Here is a 17,947-nt window from a genome sequence, read left to right as displayed (position 1 = left end):
TCTTCCCAGCCCGCCTTGCTGGTTCACTCAGGACCGTGCAGGCATTACTAAGCTCTAACCATCTCTTGGTTTCCTGATGACATTGGTACTCCTACAAGGTGACTGACAGGTTGGGGGACAGTTACAAAGTATTAACCCTGAGTAAAAAGAATTTCTCTCTTTTTATGTTCTTTTTAAAAGACATGAAAGAATTACTGATGTCCTTGATCAAAAAAATTATGTGGAAGAACTTAACCGGCACTTAAGGTAGGACTCCCTCCTTTTTCCAGTGTTGCGGTTCATTCTCAGTGCCCGATAATTGCCTCATGGAACCTTTTTGAGTTGCCATATATTTATAACTAACTTTTTTCCAAACCAAGAAAAAAGGTTGTCGTTCAGTGCTCATGTGTACAGACTGTAGAAGTATGATTTCTTGATAGCTTTGGGGAATCCTTTGATCTTTTGTTCTGTGTAGTTATGCAAATTAGAGAGTAATAAATGAAACCTCTCCACCCCTTAGCCCACCGCAACTTAGTTGGAAATCACTGCATGGGAAGCATTATTGCTGCTGGGAATCAACACACATCCCTCCAACGTTCTGGGCAGGAAAAGGGTTGAAAACCACTGGGCTAGACCTTTGAGAGCAATTCAATAGTGACAGCAGGTATCTTTATCTTGAATTTTCATTTTAATTGGAAAGCTGCTCCTGTGTTTCATGAAACACTAGTTGTTGCGGGTGTGGATGGAGAATGGATGGAGATTCTCAGCCTAACGTGTTTAGGAAATATAATTCTCTCTCTGAACCCTCTTTAGAGAGTACACTGTGCACATTAGCAGTTCTCTGCGGGAGCAGCCTGTCTGGCCCCCAAAGCCAATGAAACAGGCAGAGGAGCTAGTGTGTTCTTCAGAACACACCTAGGGTAGGGCTGCTCTGAGCTTTCCTGAGGTGTGACGCTGGCTTTTATTTTGAGAGTGAGATTCTTAATCCATTCTTAGTTTATTGAGAACTTTTATAAGGAATAGATGTTGAATTTTATCAGATGCCTTTTAGCATCCATTAAGTTAATCATGACTTTTATCCCTTAATCTATTGATGTAGTATAGTTTATTAATGGATTTCTTCGTAGGGGTAAACTCTACTTGATCATAGCTTTAATAATTTAATCATTCTCTTAACATGTAACCTAACATAGTTGTTCCATAGTTTCCCCTCTGGCATGGTATCAGGGTTATGCAGCTTCACAAAATGAATCAGGAAGCTTTGCCGTGTTTCTGTGCCTGGGAACACCTTCTAGTTCATGAGCATTATTTGCTCCTTAAAAATTTGAAGCTCAAAGCCTGTATGGAGGCAGTACTTTGCCAGCTTTTCAGTTTTTCCTTAGCTGTTAATTCATCTAGCTTTTCTCCTCGTGAGGATATATCTTTTTTGATAATTTATGTTTTCTAAGGAAAAATAGAAATTTTATTGATATATTCTGAGTTATGTAGCTGGTACAGAATTGAAAATGGCATACTCTTAAAACTTGTAATTCCTTCTATATGTTTTGTTTTGTTGACGTTTTCATTTTGTGTCAATTTGTATTTTTATTTTTCTCCCGCCCAATTCTTGAACCTTGGTTCATTAGCCTTGTCAGGTTTGTTTCTTGGTACCCCCCCTCACCGGCAAAAAGCCCCAGTTTTTGGCAGTAGGGTCTGTTGCCTAAAAGTGCAGGCTCTGGAGCCAGACCACCTGGGTTCATAGGGGTATGAAGTTAAGTGAGTTTTTCAATATAAAGTTATGGTTTCCTCATCTGTAAAACAGATTAACAGTAAGATTTGCCTCACAGAATTGTGGGGAGTTGATGCATTTAAACTGCTTAGAACAAACAGGGCCTGACACATTGTCCAAAAAGAAAACTACTACTATTATTTTTGTGGTTATTATTACTGTTGTTTGTCAAGTCTACATTAGCTTTTTACATATTTTTCGGTATGAAAGTAGTGCATATTACTTAAAGAATATGTGAAAAATGGGACAAAGTATAAAAAAGATTTAAAAATCACCTTTGATCCTACTACCCAAAAGTACCAATATCTTGTTATGAATATTACTTTAGATATATGACTGCCAGCGCGTTTTGGTTCCCATATATTGTGTTGGGGGAAACGCTGTTTTCTTTCCAGTTGGCTAAACAAGAAATGGGTAGCATATTTGGAGAAAACATTGAAAACTTTTCAGTTTAAAAAAAAAAAAAATATATATATATATATATACACACACACACACACACACACACACACACACTCTGCATACATATATATTTAGAATTCTCATCTATGAGTTAATTGGAGGCCCTTTGACTCTCCATTTCACACAGGAAATCTAGGAATCTCTATCCTCATTGTTTACAGATTGGGAAAACAGTCAGCTTTTATAAGTTCACATTTACTTAATATTTTCTTTTTTACAGCTGCACAGTTGGGGATCTTCAAACCAAGATAGAAGGGTTGGAAAAGACTAATTCAAAGCTTCAAGAAGAGGTTTGTAACTTACTGAAATTCTTAAAACAGAATGACCCAAGAAGAGAAATGGTATGGTTGGTATATCTGACCAGAGCTTCTCACTGGTAGGAATGGGAATTGCTAACCTTGGGTTGAGCTGCACAGGACAGACATTCTCAGAATTTCACATCCTCAGAATGTCCGTGTTCTGCCCTGGCCGGGGCTCCCATGAGCCAGTGCAACTGATCATGAGCCAGTTCTAAGTGACTTAGGTTTTATCACCTCACAGTGGTCCAGTAGAAGACAAGTCCTAGCTGGAAAAGCCCTACTCCTTTTGTGAACGTGCTATTCTCTTCCTCTTTTCCCACCTTTCCTGTGATGTAGTGTGTCTCCCTGCTGCCCAGAAGGCACAGGCTCTTTTATGGGGTAAAAGTACCCTCGCCCACCCCTTCCTTGTTTCGGCCTCTCCAGTGTGGTCTTTCTCTGCTTTCTCACTAGGAAGAGAGAGAATGAAAGGACAGGAAGAAGGAGGGCTGAGGCCGAGGAAGAAAGCTTGCTGCCAGCTGCCCGGCAGTCTCCTTGGTGGACACATCTTGTCTCCCGTTAGCAGGAGGGGGGTTGCTCAGCCTTTCTGAGGCTTTCCACAGGTAGCGGTCCCTGGCTGCTCGGCACTCCCCACCAAGTCTCACCAGGAAGGAAGAGGGCTGTGAGGGGGGCCAGAGAGTGACCCCCCCACAGTGTGGAGGCAGGTTACAGCTGAAAGGAGAGTCGCAGAGCACACCTTTGTAATGGAGGATCCAGTTTAAGGCTCACTTTAAACTTCCTGCGCCCTCCTGAGGGGCCAGGCCTGAACAGCTTTCAGGAGAGGAGCTCAGATTTGTAACAGGAGAAAGAAATTCAAAGGTGGGCATCATGGGAGAGACTTCATCGCCCTTAGAGCTGAAGGACTCGAATTCACCTGGGGGGTGGAGTGGGCCTTTGGGCCTCACTTTCCTCATCTCTAAATTGGGTGATAATTCAACACATTTACAATAGTATTGTAAAGATTAAATTAGGTTAATACCACATAAATGTGCCTTGCCCAACACTTAACATGTGGAGGCACTCAAGGAGACCTTAGTTGATTTTATTTTATTTATTTATTTTTTAAATTTTTTTATTTTATTTTATTTATTTTTGTCTGTGTTGGGTCTTCGTTGCTGCACACGGGCTTTCTCCAGTTGCGGCGAGTGGGGGCTACTCTTCGTTGTGATGCAGGGGCTTCTCATTGCAGTGGCTTCTCTTGTTGTGGAGCACGGGCTCTAGGCATGCGGGCTTCAGTAGTTGTGGTGCACGGGCTCAGTAGGTGTGGCTCGCAGGCTCTAGAGTGCAGGCTCAGTAGTTGTGGCGCACGGGCTTAGTTGCTCCACGGCATGTGGGATCTTCCTGGACCAGGGCTCGAACCCATGTCCCCTGCATTGACAGGCGGATTCTTAACCACTGCACCACCAGGGAAGTCCCCTTAGTTCATTTTAGAACAAGCGGATTCACTCTTTGTTCTCCCAGATGAGGTGGCATGCTTTGTTTTTTTTTTATAATTTTTATTGGAGTATAGTTGATTTACAATGTTGTGTCAGTTTCAGGTGCACAGCAAAGCGAATCAACTATACATATACATATATCCATTCTTTTTTAGATTCTTTTCCCATATAGGCCATTACATAGTAATGAGTAGAGTTCCCTGTGCTATACAGTAGGTCCTTACTAGTTATCTGTTTTATATATAGTAGTTTGTATATGTCAATCCCAATCTTCCAATTTATCCCTCCCTGCCCTTTACCCCCTGGTAACCGTAAGTTTGTTTTCTACATCTGTAACTCTATTTCTGTTTTGTAGATAAGTTCATTTATACCCTTTTTTAGATTCCACATATAAGCGATATTGTATGATATTTGTCTTTCTCTGTCTGACTTACTTCACTCAGTCTGACAATCTCTAGGTCAATCCATGTTTCTGCAGATGGCATTATTTCGTTCTTTTTTGTGGCTGAGTAATATTCCACTGTGTATATGTACTACATCTTCTTTATCCATTCCTCTGTTGATGGACATTTAGGTTGCTTCCATGTCCTGGCTACTGTAAATAATGCTGCAGTGAACATTGGGGTACATGTATCTTTTAGAATTATGGTTTTCTCTGGATATGTGCCCAGGAGTGGGATTGCTGGATCATATGGTAGCTCTATTTTTAGTTTTTTAAGGAACCTCCATACTGTTCTCCATAGTGGCTGTACCAATTTACATTCCCACCAACAGTATAGGAGGGTTGCCTTTTCTCCACACCCTCTCCAGCAATTATTGTTTGTAGATTTTTTGATGATGGCCATTCTGACCGGTGTAAGGTGATAACCTCATTGTAGTTTTGATTTGCATTTCTCTAATAATTAGTGATGTTGAGCATCTTTTCATGTGCTTTTTGGCCATCTGTATGTCTTCTTTGGAGAAATGTCTATTTAGATCTTCTGCCCATTTTTCGATTGGGTTGTTTTTTTGATATTGAGCTGCATGAGCTGTTTGTATATTTTGGAGATTAATCCCTGGTCTGTTGCTTCATCTGCAAATATTTTCTCCCATTCTGAGGGGAGGTGGCATGCTTTGAATGAAAGCCTAATTTAGCTTTTGAAACTGAACAACTGGCTTATTTTTCCTTCAAAGGCAAACAGATGTAATAGAAAATGTACTTCAGAGAAAAGTATATCTCTCACTTCAGGATGTGCTCCCTGCGTCTTCAGAGATTAGGATGGGAATTAGCTTATGGTTTTTGCCTGCTTCTTCCCTTGCAGCAACTAGCACCTCGTTTCAAGCCTTAAAGTTTCTTACTTGGGCACAGCAGTTATGTTTAGAAACCCCAGTCCTGGGTTCTGAGTCTGAGTGGACCTAGATGCTGTTGACCAAGAGGAGGTGAGGAGTTCAGTGCTTCAGGGCCCCCCATTAGTGAATGATGCTAAGAGCACAGCCAAGTATCGAGGGCAAATGTCTGGCCTCTTTCTCCTTCTCCAGCCTCACCTTCTCTCTCCAAGCTGGCTCAGAGGCTGGGAAAGGACAGTTTGGTTGGGGTATTTACTCGCCTCTCCTGCTAGCCTCTCCTCAGCAGGTACATGAAGGCACCTGCTCCTATACACTTTTCCCTAAACTACGTTAACTCGTTCAGGGCAAGGAAGATGTTTTCCTGGGGCACGTCTTTAATGGTTTGGTTGTGATTCCTCTCCCAGATTCTTTAATTCTCTCTCTAGTGATAAGATATCCTTTTGCTCATTGGCTAGAAAAACTAAAAATAATGAAGAATCAGGGGGAAAAAAGCTCATAATCCCTTGGCTAAGTGACAGCTGTATATAGAGTCCCCATCTCTTCTTAAGCGTTTTTTGTTTGTTTGTTTTTGTTTTTCTTCTTAAGGATTTTTAACATAGTTAAGTTTTTTTCTTTAAACTAGACGTGAGAACATACTGTATAACCTGCTTTTTTATTTTTATTATATCATAAGTATGTTCTCAAGTCATTAAAAGCTTTTGTAAGTATTTTAATAACTACATATTTCTGTTTTATGCCTTTACTGTGATTTGTTAAACCATTTCTAGTATTGGACATTTAAGCTGTTTCTAATATTTTGTGTCCATAAATCTTTGCCCACATGAAGTAGTATGCTATCATATTTGTAAAAGAAGAATATCTGGGGAGGGCAGAGATGGCTAGGGGCAGGGGTAAGAGAGAGATTTTACTGTTTATGTTTTTATATCTTTGGAATTTTGAACCATGTGAATGTATTACCTATTCAAAACAAGGATAAAAAATAAAATATCACATATGTGAAAATACATTGTCAATTGTGAAGATGCCAAATGTTAGCTTTTAATTTGAACAGTAAGATTCATTTTGATGTTAAGAAATCTAAAACTCTTTCTTAATCAGCTTTCAGCTGCAACAGACCGAATTTGTTCACTTCAAGAAGAACAGCAACAATTAAGAGAACAAAATGAATTAATTCGTGAGAAAAGTGAAAAAAGCGTAGAGGTGAGAAGTAGGCCTTGCAGCTGGGCGGCATGTTCCTCACTCAGACATGTCCATCAGAGATGTCAAGCTCAAAACGTGCAAAGATGCCTTGTTTGACACCAGAAAATCCTGCCGCAGTGCCCTTCCGTGTCACTCTCAGGCCACCTGGATCACTTGGGGTTTCCCAAGTGCACTGCTCCCTTGCTTCTGGGCCTTTGCGAGTGAAAGTTCCTGTTCTCTCTTCAGCTTCTCTCATGAGCCCGGTCCCCTGTGATGCTGCCTCTGGCACCCATCAGTAGGTCTGGACCCTTCTTCTCCCGTGTTTCCATAGCTCTTTGCACCTCCCTCCATTATAGAATCCACTTGCTGTTGTGTAGAATTGCTGGCTTGCAGCTGTCTCACCTGATGACTTGAGAGTAGAGGCCATATCTGATTCATCTCGAAATTCACCCAGTGCTAAAAATGTGCTAGATAAATACTGAATGGGGACCTTTCCCACTCAGAACTAAAACAGACTATTCTGTTTTAAAGAAAATTAAATTGTTTTCTGCACCTACCTTTTCAAAAATCTATTGGCTTGCTCTCATCCTTCATGTTCAAAGATATTTCAAAATACCTTTAAAATTTTAACCTTTCTCTATTATGCTTAAAAAAGTAGAAATTATGCTACTGTTTAAAAATATATATATGTTATATTTTTAAATACTTTGTAGTTAGCTTGCTTCTGTAAGCAAACCATTCCTCTGGTGCTCTTGTTTGATCACAGATAACAAAACAGGATACAAAAGTTGAGCTGGAGACTTACAAGCAGACTCGGCAAGGTCTGGATGAAATGTACAATGATGTGTGGAAGCAGCTGAAGGAGGAGAAGAAAGCCCGTTTGGTGAGTTTGCGAGCCTGAGAGTTATCAGAAAGATTCCTCAGTTTGTTCCTTCTATGTTACTTCTGTCAGCATTTTGCACACACATGCTTCAACCTGCTTTTAAAAACAAGTGAGTTTTTATGCAAATAAAGTTTTTAACGTGTGAAAAAAAAATACTCATGGAGTATCCCTCATTGCCACCTACCCGCTTTCTGTTGACTTGATGCAGAGCCAGTGTTCATTGTAAAATGAGGAAAGGGAAAAACTTAATCTAGTTAACGCTCCAGACAGACTTGTCTACATCTCCCTAACCTATTCTGACCTTCCGTTTGTATTTTCAGCACTGCCCAAGATACAACATCAGTTAAGTTCATTTCTGTGATCTACTTTAATAATATTTTCCTTATTAATATCCTTTTAAGGAACTAGAAAAAGAACTGGAGCTACAAATTGGAATGAAAACCGAAATGGAAATCGCAATGAAGTTACTAGAAAAGGACACCCACGAGAAGCAGGACACTCTAGTTGCCCTGCGCCAGCAGCTGGAGGAAGTCAAAGCAATTAACTTACAGATGTTTCACAAAGTTCAGGTGGGACTTGGCTTTATGTCCACATCACAACCCGGTTTCCTGCTGCTTGTCTACAATGGTAGAGCTTGTCACGTGCTGCCTTTCCAGTCTTGGGTCATTCTTCCTGCAGAAGGAGAGAATAGACACATCTGTGAGGGCCTAGTATTTGCAGACCTGGTCCTAGGCCATCTTACATGTTATTGCATTTATTTTATTTGTTTATTTATTTATTTTTAATTTTTTTTTTTTGGCTGTGTTGGGTCTCCGTTTCTGTGCGAGGGCTTTCTCTAGTTGTGGCAAGCGGGGACCACTCTTCATCGCGGTGCGTGGGCCTCTCACTATCGCGGCCTCTCTTGTTGCGGAGCACGGGCTCCAGATGCGCAGGGTCAGTAATTGTAGCTCACGGGCCCAGCTGCTCCCCGGCATGTGGGATCCTCCCGGACCAGGGCACGAACCCGCGTCCCCTGCATTGGCAGGCAGATTCTCAACCACTGCGCCATCAGGGAAGCCCCGCATTTATTTTATTTGAGTCTCCCGGCAATCCCTGACAAAAGTTTATAAAATGGGGGAAAATATAAGTGACAAGGCAAAATCAAATGGCTAAGTCACATGTCCCTGGTGGCACAGCTAATAAATAGAGCTGAAAACTGAACTGTGTCTCTTGAATCTAAACCTGAACTTTGCCTGTCATACGTTCACTGTCCCTCTGCTGTCTGTTTCTGTCTACTTCAGGTACTAATTGTTTGCCCCAAGAAATGGAGAAGTGGATTAAGGATATTAGTTAGTATTGCCTTTTCAAGCTTTGCCAATAAATTAATCTTGCTGAGTCTCCAAGATCACCTCCCTCGTCATTTCAGAGTGGTCAAGGGGAGCTAGCCCAGAAAGAACCGGTCACGCCAGAGTTTGAAAGACAGCATCTAAACACTGCAACACTTTCTTGCCCAGAAGCTACCCAGAAGGATACCATTCTGTGTCCTCAAAACTTTTCCTTTTTTGAAGTTCTCTTTCCTATTTTATTGCCGAAACAGTCCCACTTCCTTTTGCATAGAGTGGTTTCAGTCTTACTAGTAGTAACATCTATGTCAAAGATAATGTGAGAGCAGACGGTACAAATAAACTGTGCTATTTTGTCCGTCTTTTTTTAAATTATTACATAATTAATATTTTTGTAATTGCAACAATGAAAATTGAAGCAAAAAGAGAAAAGGAAGAAAATAGTTTTATCCTCCCAACAAATTATCTGTTTTAATTTTTTCATGTTTTCTTCTGGTTTTGGTCGGCATATAGACATACTGTTAATACACGTTAGGGGAAACTAAACTACTATAATAGCTTAAAGCATTTCAGACCAGCGGTTTTTCTCCCCACAGTCATTCAGGGATTCAGACTAATGGCAGCTCCAGCTCTCCAGGCCACTTGAGTTGTCACCATTCTTGCCAGCAGAAGTGGGGAGAAGAGCAAAAGTCCAGAGCCAGGGATTTGTTCTCAAACAGTGAGACAGCAGTTGCACCCACCATTTCTTCCGATCACATAGGAAAGGGCTAGTCAGCATGGCCAGGCTTGGCTGCAAGGGGAGCCTGGGGCTGTTGTTTCTGGGCTGCAGGCCAGGTGAAGGGGAAAGTAGGTGTGGGTAGATGTAGTTGTCACTACCACAGTCGACCCCACTGAGCTACTGGCAAGCCCTGCTTCCTCAGAGTCCACAACCCTGGGTGATGGGCAGCACTCTCCCTCAAGCCCACAGGGCCTGTGTTCCAACTAGAAGACTATCTGTCAGTCACGTTAGCCTGTCCTGCCCAGGATGAACTGGTAGAGCAGAAACAGGATAACCATGATGAAAATGCCTATTGGGAAAGAGGAAACAAGGGACACACCTGGCAGTCCCTGGCCCTTGGTGGTCATTGTGTCCTCTGGGCAGGAACCGTGAAGGCTGCCCGGGGTACCGAGGACTCCATGTCTTAGCATGTCTGGCTACCGCTTCTGCCTTCTAGAGAGCATGTCCGCTGACCTCCGTGGCCCCTGAGGCCACCATCTTCAATGGCTCATGGGAAGTGGGCTCTCGTGGAGTGGGCTACACAGCTTTGACGGCCAGCTTCTTGCCAGTGTCAGTCTACTGGCCTGGAGGTTGTATAAGGGATCCAACAGTCAGATATTTTTCAGACCAGACTGGTGGTTTCTTGGACAATCCAGTTCCCTCTGTCACAGCCTCTGATCTGCTTGCATCCACTTTATCCGTGTGTCAGTGACCGTAGTTATGAGTAAACACAGTTCCCACACCTGCTCCGTTTCTTTGCTCTGTCAGTCTTTCTCATGTTAGTGGCCAGTCATCTGGAACAACAGCTTGAGGCATGAGGAAAGCAGCCTACTCTGATCTTCTCTGCAGGATGTCACAGGGCCATATGGCTCACTCTTCAGTCCTCTCTCTTCCTTCTGAGTCCAGAAGCAATTGACTTTTCTAACCTGTGAGGCCCCTACCTTTGGCCTCTGTATCCCTGTCCATCTCTCCCTGCAAACCCCTTGCTTATAGCACCTGTTCACATGGCAAGCCCCACTGCACATCCTAGCATTCTGGAGCCCTGGCACAGTTGCGTGGATTCCATCTTCCAAGTTTGGGCAAGCGACAGTTTGACTAAATGTTTGCCATAACTAACAAGGGTCACAACATCTGCTTTGACAGTGCCAAACCCCTGGCTGCTGAGTCAGCACAGCATACGTTGGGTTACCTGGGGAAGCACCACCCCCAAGTCCGTCTCTGGTGCTGCTGGAATTCTGGCTTCATACCCTTTTCTCCCTCTGAGCTTCAGATGCAGAAGGTTGAGTCAGTCATATCCCTCCATTTGGGGCCCTATAATAAGACACCCCTCCTGTTTTCTTATTTCCTTTTATCCCCCACCCCTACTCCCATCCTCTTTCCTCTAGGCCAACATTCTAAAGTGTTTATCTTTTTATTTATATTTGTCATTCTAAAACATGTTGTATCATTTTGAGGACATGAATTTTAATTTACCTAAGTGGTATTGTGCTGTGGATCTCATTCTATTCCTTACTTTTTCTCCCTCAGTGCTACATTCATCCGCATGTATAGCTGCTGTTGGCTTCTTAGTGCAGTTTAGCTTCCCAGCATTTGTACCCACTGTGTTTTCTTGCCCATTCCCCCGGTGACGGACAAACAGTTTTCCTCTACTGCGCTAGCACAAGCAACACCTTGGCAGCTAGTGTACCCGTCTCCCTCTGAAATCTCTCTGGCAGACATAATTGTAGTGTCCTCCCAGCCAGACACTTCCTTTCTTCCTTTGTGTCCTCGGTTTGCATAAGCCCAGCCACACTGCTTTCCAGAAGGGCTGCACCAACACACGCTCCCTCCAGCTGTGTCCTGTGGTGCCTGTATTGCGAGGGTACAGTTGATTTAATATTCATTTCTCAGTCTAGTGAGCTTGAGCATCCCTTCATGTTGGTTAGCCATTTATGTTTCTTCTTTGTGGCTTGCCTATTCATATTTTTTGTCCTTTTTTCTTTTGGGTCCTATGTTTTCCTTGTTGATTAGTAGTAATTCCATGTATGGTCTAAATATTAGTCCTTTACTGGTTTACAGATTGTAAATATCTTCTCCTAGTCTGTCATCTACTGTCCTTAAGTCCCTATTTTTGATGTAGTCTAATGTGTTGATTTTTCACGTATGGTTTGCAGTTTGGGGGTTTTGTTTTAGAACTCTTTCTCATGCCTAGATGTCAAAGATATTCCACACTAGTTGTCTAAACCTTTCACATTTAGGTTTTTAATGTATCTAGAGTTAACCTTTGTATATGGCCTTACCTAGGGATCCAGTTTTCTTTTTCTCCATATAGTAAGCTGCTTAAAAGCTAATCATACTTTTCTCGTTGGTATGTTGTGCCACCTTTATCATATATCAAGTTCCTACGTAAATGTAACTATCTCTTAGGTCTCTATTCTGCTTGATGGTTTATTTGTCTGTTTTAATTGCCATAGCTTTGTAGTATGTTTTAATGTCTGGTTGGTTCTGTTAGTTTGCTAGGGCTACTATAACAAAGTACCACAAACTGAGTGGCTTTACAAAAATTTGCTGTCTCACAGTACTGGAGGCCAGAAGTTTCAGAGTAAGGTGTTGGCAGGAAAGGTTTCCTCTGAGGGCTGTGAGGAAGTCAGCCCCATCCGTCTCTCCTAGCTTCTGGTGGTTGCTGGCAATATTTGGGGTTCCTTCACTTGGAGAAGTTATCACCTCCATCTCTGCTCTCATCTTCACACAGCTTTCTCCCTGTGTGTGCATGCCTGTGCCCACATTTCCCCTTTGTATAAGGACACCAGTCATATTGGATTAGGAGCCCACCGTACTCCAGTGTGACCTCATCTTAACTAATTATGTCTGCGGTGAGTGACCCTTTTTCCAAATAAGATCCTGGGTGGTACTGCGGGTTAGGACTTCAACATAATGGATTTGGGAGGGACACACTCGACCCATAACATAGGTCAAGACTGCCCACTTTTCCCCCTTTTTTCCCTCTTCTTTTTTTGTTTGACTTATCTATTTGTAAACATTTATCCTTTTTTTCTTTTTTTTTAAATTGTATAATTAATTTACAGTTTTGTGTTTCAGGTGTACAGCAAAGTGATTCTTTTTCAGATTCTTTTCTATTATAGGTTATTACAAAATACTGAATATAGTTCCCTGTGCTATACAGTAGGTCCCTATTTATCTATTTTATATATAATGGTGTGTATCTGTTAATCCCAAATTTCTAATTTATCCCTCCTCACCCCTTTCCCCTTTGGTAACCATAAGAGTCTGTTTCTATGTTGTAAATAAGTTCATTTGTATCATTTTTTTAGATTCTATGTGTGATATATGATATTTGTCTTTGTCTGTCTGACTTCACTTTAGTATGATAATCTCCAAGTCCATCCATATTGCTGCAAATGGCATTATTTCCTTCTTTCTTATGGCTGAATAATATTCCAATGTATATATATACCATATCTTCTTTATCCATTCATCTATTTTTTTTTATTTTTATTTTTGGCCACATTGGGTCTTTGTTGCCGTTCATGGGCTTTCTCTGGTTGCAGCGAGTGGGGGCTACTCTTCGTTGCAGTGCACGGGCTTCCCATTGCAGTGGCTTCTCTTGTTGCGGAGCACGCGCTATAGGCACGCGGGCTTCAGTAGTTGTGGCACGCGAGCTCTAGAGTGCAGGCTCAGTAGTTGTGGCGAATGGACTTAGTTGCTCCGCGGCATGTGGGATCTTCCTGGATCAGGGCTCGAACCTGTGTCCCCTGCATTGACAGGCGGATTCTTAACCACTGCGCCACCAGGGAAGCCCCTATCCATTCATCTGTTGATGGACATTTAGGTTGCTTCCATGTCTCGGTTATTGTAAATAGTATTGCTGTGAACATTGAGGTGCATGTATCTTTTTGAATTAGAGCTTTCGTCTTTTCCAGATACATGCCCAGGAGTGGGACTGCTGGATCATGTGGTAACTCCATTTTTAGTTTTTTAAGGAACCTCCATACTGTCTTCCACAGTGGCTGCACCAATTTACATTCCCACCAACAGTGTAGAATTTATTATTTGCAGACTTTTTGATGATTACCATTCTGACTGGTGTGAGGTGATACTTCATTGTAGTTTTTATTTGCATTTCTCTAATAATTAGCCAAGTTGAGCATCTTTTCATGTGCCTATTGGCCATCTGTATGTTTTCTTTGGAGAAATGTCTATTTAGGTCTTCTGCCCATTTTTTGATTGGGTTGTTTGGGTTTTTTGATATTGAGCTGTATAAGCTGTTTGTATATTTTCAAAATTAATCCCTTGTCAGTCACATCATTTGCAAATGTTTTCTCCCATTCCATAGGTTGTCTTTTCATTTTGTTTATGGTTTCCTTTGCTGTGCAAAAGCTTATAAGTTTAATTAGGTCCCATTTGTTTATTTTTGCTTTTGTTTCCATTACTCTAGGAGACAGATCAAAAAAAATATTGCTCTGATTTATGTCAAAGAGTGCTCTGCCTGTGTTTTCCTCTAGGAGTCTTATAGTATCCAGTATTACATTTAGGTCTTTAATCCATTTCAAGTTTATTTTTGTATATGGTGTTAGAAAATGTTCTAATTTCATTCTTTTACATGTAGCTGTGCACTTTTCCCAGCACCACTTACTGAAGAGACTGTCTTTTCTCCATTGTATATTCTTGCCTCCTTTGCTGTAGATTAATTGACCATAAGTGCATGGGTTTATTTCTGGGCTTTCTATCCTGTTCCATTGATCTATGTGCTGTTTTTCTGCCAGTATCATGCTGTTTTGGTTACTGTAGCTTTGTAGTACAATCTGATTCTTGACAAAAATTTTAGAATAAGGTATAAATTTCCTTTTTAAAAAATCCAGCTGAATTTCTTAAATGGGAATTGCATTGAATTTATAGATTACTCCCTTTTTGTCCTCTTTATTCCATAAGAGTTGCATTTTCTCTAGGTGAACTCCTCAATTCTGTCTAGTTCTTGTTGCTAGTGTGATGGGTGCCTTATTTTGGCTGCATCCCCTAGTGAGGTCTTGCTGATGTAGAGAAGTGCTTTTGTGCTTTATAGGTTGATCTTGTGTTTGACAGCCTTGCTCACCACCTAGTTCTAATAGTTTGTCTATTAATACTGTTGGTTTTAGATGTAATTGATTGATCATATCATAGGCAAATAAAGACAGTTTAATTTCTTCACTCTCAGGTTTTGTACTCCTCATTCTTTTTTGTTTCTTTTAGCATTGGCCAGGACCTCCATGACTACATTAAACAGTAGTAGGAATAGTAAGCAGACTTGTGGTCCTGATCTTAAAAGTAATGCATGTAAAAATTTCTCCATCAAGAATAATGCTTACTAGATGGTTGATGTATAATCTTTACTTAGTTAAGGAAGTTCTTTTCTATTTCTTGTTTGCTCAGATGTTTTCTCATAAATAAATATTGAACCTTATTAAATGTTTTGGGCTTTTTTGCATTTTATCTGTTGTGATAGTCCTGTTCTTTTTCTCCCTTATTTATGTGGCAATTTATACATTTACGTTCCTGGATTCCTGCTTGATTGTGATATATTTAAATATACTCTTAACTCAGTTAGCTAATATGTTATATATAATCTGTGTGTTTATATATGAGACAGACCTCTTTCTTTCCTTTTACTAGCCTTATTTGGCTTCAGAATCATGGTTGGACTGGTACTATAAAATAAGGTTTCCTGTTCTCTTTCTCTGAAATAATGCTTATAAGATAGAAAGTGTCTATTCTCCAAAAGTTCTGAGAACCCACCCATGTTGTAGGATTCATCTGGGCTGGGCTTTTTGGGCAGGGAGACTATGACTACCATTTCTATTTATTGAATGTTTACTGGCTTATTCATATTTTCCATTTCTTCTCAGACCAATTTTAGTATATTTTTATATTTTTTTCCAAAATGTATCTTATTTTGTTTAGGTTTTCAAATGTTTTAGTTCATAGTTGTTTATAACATTCTTTTGCAGAATTTTTAAATCTCTTTTATTCAGCATTTTCTTTTTGCATTTTCTGTCTTCCTTATCCGGTCTTGCCAGAGGTGTGTCTGTTCTCATAATCTTTTCAGAGAACCAGCTTTTTTTCTAATATTCTTTATTGTGTATTGTTACTATTTCTTTTTCATTGATTTCTACTCTCACTTTTATTATTTTCTTTCTTATTTCTTTGAGTTTGCTCTGTGGCTCATTTTCAACTTCTGAAATGCATGCTTAGCTCATCTGTTTTATCTTTTTTAATTTCATTAAACATTTTATTTAAAGTTAAAAATTACCTGCAATTACTGCTTTAGCTATGGCCCTCAAATTTTGACAGAAGTATTTCACCTAAAAAGCATGTTTTTCACATTTGTCATCTCTGAAATCAAGATGCATCTTATAGTCAATGGCATGACATGTTTCAAGTAGCAGTTTTTTCCTTCATAGTGGTATATAAAATTAGGGTGCATCTTCAATATAGTAAAATATTGCAGAGTGTTTTCATTGTCTTTCAGCTCTAAGTATTTCATAATCTCTCTTCTGGTTTTTTTTTTCTTTTTTTTTTAACCTCAATAGTTTTTAGTAATATGCTATTCCATTTCCAGATATGAGGTGTTTAGCTATTCTTTTGTTGCTTATGTCTAGTTTTATTACTTTAAAGCCAGACACTACAGTCTATATATTCTTAAGAATTTATCAGGACTTCTTTCTGTCTTCAGCCTTTCTGTATCCTTGTATTTTAAGAGTGTCTCTTGTAGGCACACAGAAACATGTTGCTCTTTTGCTGCCTCCTAGTCACTCAGCATCTGCCATAGTTAAAAGTCTGGACTCAGAAAGTCACATGGTTGTGAGTAAGAACCCAGCTGCACCATATTTGTGCTCTAACCTGTTCCCAGGTGCTTTCTATTTCTGAGCCTCCCTCTCTTGCTCAGAGAAGTGGAGGCTAACAACGCCCACCATGAGAACTCTGCAAGAGTCAGGTGAACTCATGGATGTGCCTGACACATGAGAAGACTCAGTAACATTGAGTCAGATCTGACTCTGAAGTTCCTTTTCAAAAAGGGGCATGGACTGTTCAAACAGAGGGCTTCAGTATCTCCCTCTCTGCCTTCTTTTTTTCTTTTTTTCTTTTTTTGGCCGGGTGGCTTGCAGAATCTTAATTCCCCAACCAGGGGTTGAACCTGCACCACAGCAGTGAAAACACCGAGTCCTAACCACTGGAACTCCAGGAAATTCCCCCTCTGCCTTTCTTTATGTTGATGACATGGGAGCCTTGGCTCAGTTTGTCTTCCAGGGCTCTGGGGAAGAGCAGCAATTAATGAAACGCTCTTGAACGTGTTATAAAAACAGTACAAGAATAGTTGAACCCACTTGTAATCCAGAGCAGGCAGGGGGGTGAGGGAGAAGCAGAAAATGACCCTCTTTCCTTGCTTTTATAGAATGCGGAGAGCAGTTTACAACAGAAGAATGAAGCCATCACATCTTTTGAAGAAAAAACCAATCGAGTTATGTCCAGCATGAAACAAATGGAAGAAAGGTAAACACTTCCCCCTGGCAGATATTCCCTAGAAGGTGCTGTGCATTATCTGGGCCTGAGGACTTACTCAGAGTCTCTCAAAAGTACAGACAAGTTAGGATGACTGTCCTTCAGGTCTGTAGTCTTGCCCAGCAAGGGGACTGGATTCTCCAGCCTTGCCTAAGCATGTATTCATTTAATCAACCTTAGGGCTACATCACATTGTCCTCTCAGGGGGTCAGAACTATCCAGTGAGCTCAAATTTAAATATCAGGTCAGGACTTCCCTGGTGGTGCAGTGGTTAAGAATCCACCTGCCAATGCAGGGGACACAGGTTCAAGCCCTGGCCCGGGAAGATCCCACATGCCGTGGAGCAACTAAGCCCATGCGCCACAACTACTGAGCCTGCACTCTAGAGCCCGCGAGCCACAACTACTGAGCCTGCGCCCCTAGAGCCTGTGCTCCGCAACAAGAGTAGCCACAACAATGAGAAGCCCGCACACCGCAACAGAGAGTAGCCCCTGCTCGCCACAACTAGAGAAAGCCTGTGCACAGCAACGAAGACCAAACGCAGCCAAAAGAATAAATAAATAAATAAATTTTTAAAAATAAATAAATACATTTAAATAAATAAACAAATATCAGGTCAGAGACTTCCCTGGTGGTCCAGTGGTTAAGACTCTGTGCTTCCACTGCAGTGGGCACAGGTTCAATCCCTGGTTGAGGAAGTAAGATCCCGCATGCCACACCAAAAAATAAAAATTTTTAAAATAAATAAGTAAATGTCAGGTCAGTAGGGGATCAGAATAGGGTCAAAAAATAGACTCGCACAAATACAGGTGGCTGATTTTTTTACAAAAGTGCAAAGGTAGTTCAATGGAGAAAGGATAATCTTTTCAATGAATGATATTGGAACAATTGGATATCCATACACCAAAAAATGAACCTCAATTTAGACCTCACACCTTTATACAAAAGTTGACTCAAAATGGATCAT

The 17,947-nt window shown here is 40.9% G+C and overlaps 1 protein-coding gene across 4 annotated transcripts in view; it reads left to right on the top strand.

Annotated features, from left to right (window-relative positions):
• RUFY1 (RUN and FYVE domain containing 1) overlaps positions 1-17,947 on the top strand; it is a 57,370-nt gene that overhangs the window by 25,166 nt on the left and 14,257 nt on the right. For all 4 annotated transcript variants that reach the window (XM_061190080.1, XM_061190079.1, XM_061190081.1 and 1 more), the window contains 6 exons: positions 181-246; positions 2,430-2,499; positions 6,405-6,506; positions 7,252-7,368; positions 7,770-7,937; positions 16,874-16,971. In XM_061190080.1, coding sequence (XP_061046063.1) covers positions 181-246; positions 2,430-2,499; positions 6,405-6,506; positions 7,252-7,368; positions 7,770-7,937; positions 16,874-16,971 — 621 coding nt within the window. The remainder of the gene's footprint in view (positions 1-180; positions 247-2,429; positions 2,500-6,404; positions 6,507-7,251; positions 7,369-7,769; positions 7,938-16,873; positions 16,972-17,947) is intronic.

Source organism: Eubalaena glacialis, chromosome 4, assembly GCF_028564815.1.
Source record: "Eubalaena glacialis isolate mEubGla1 chromosome 4, mEubGla1.1.hap2.+ XY, whole genome shotgun sequence".
Lineage (NCBI taxonomy): Eukaryota > Metazoa > Chordata > Mammalia > Artiodactyla > Balaenidae > Eubalaena > Eubalaena glacialis.
The sequence above is the reverse complement of the archived record's forward strand: the minus strand, read 5'-3'. Positions and strand labels throughout refer to the sequence as shown.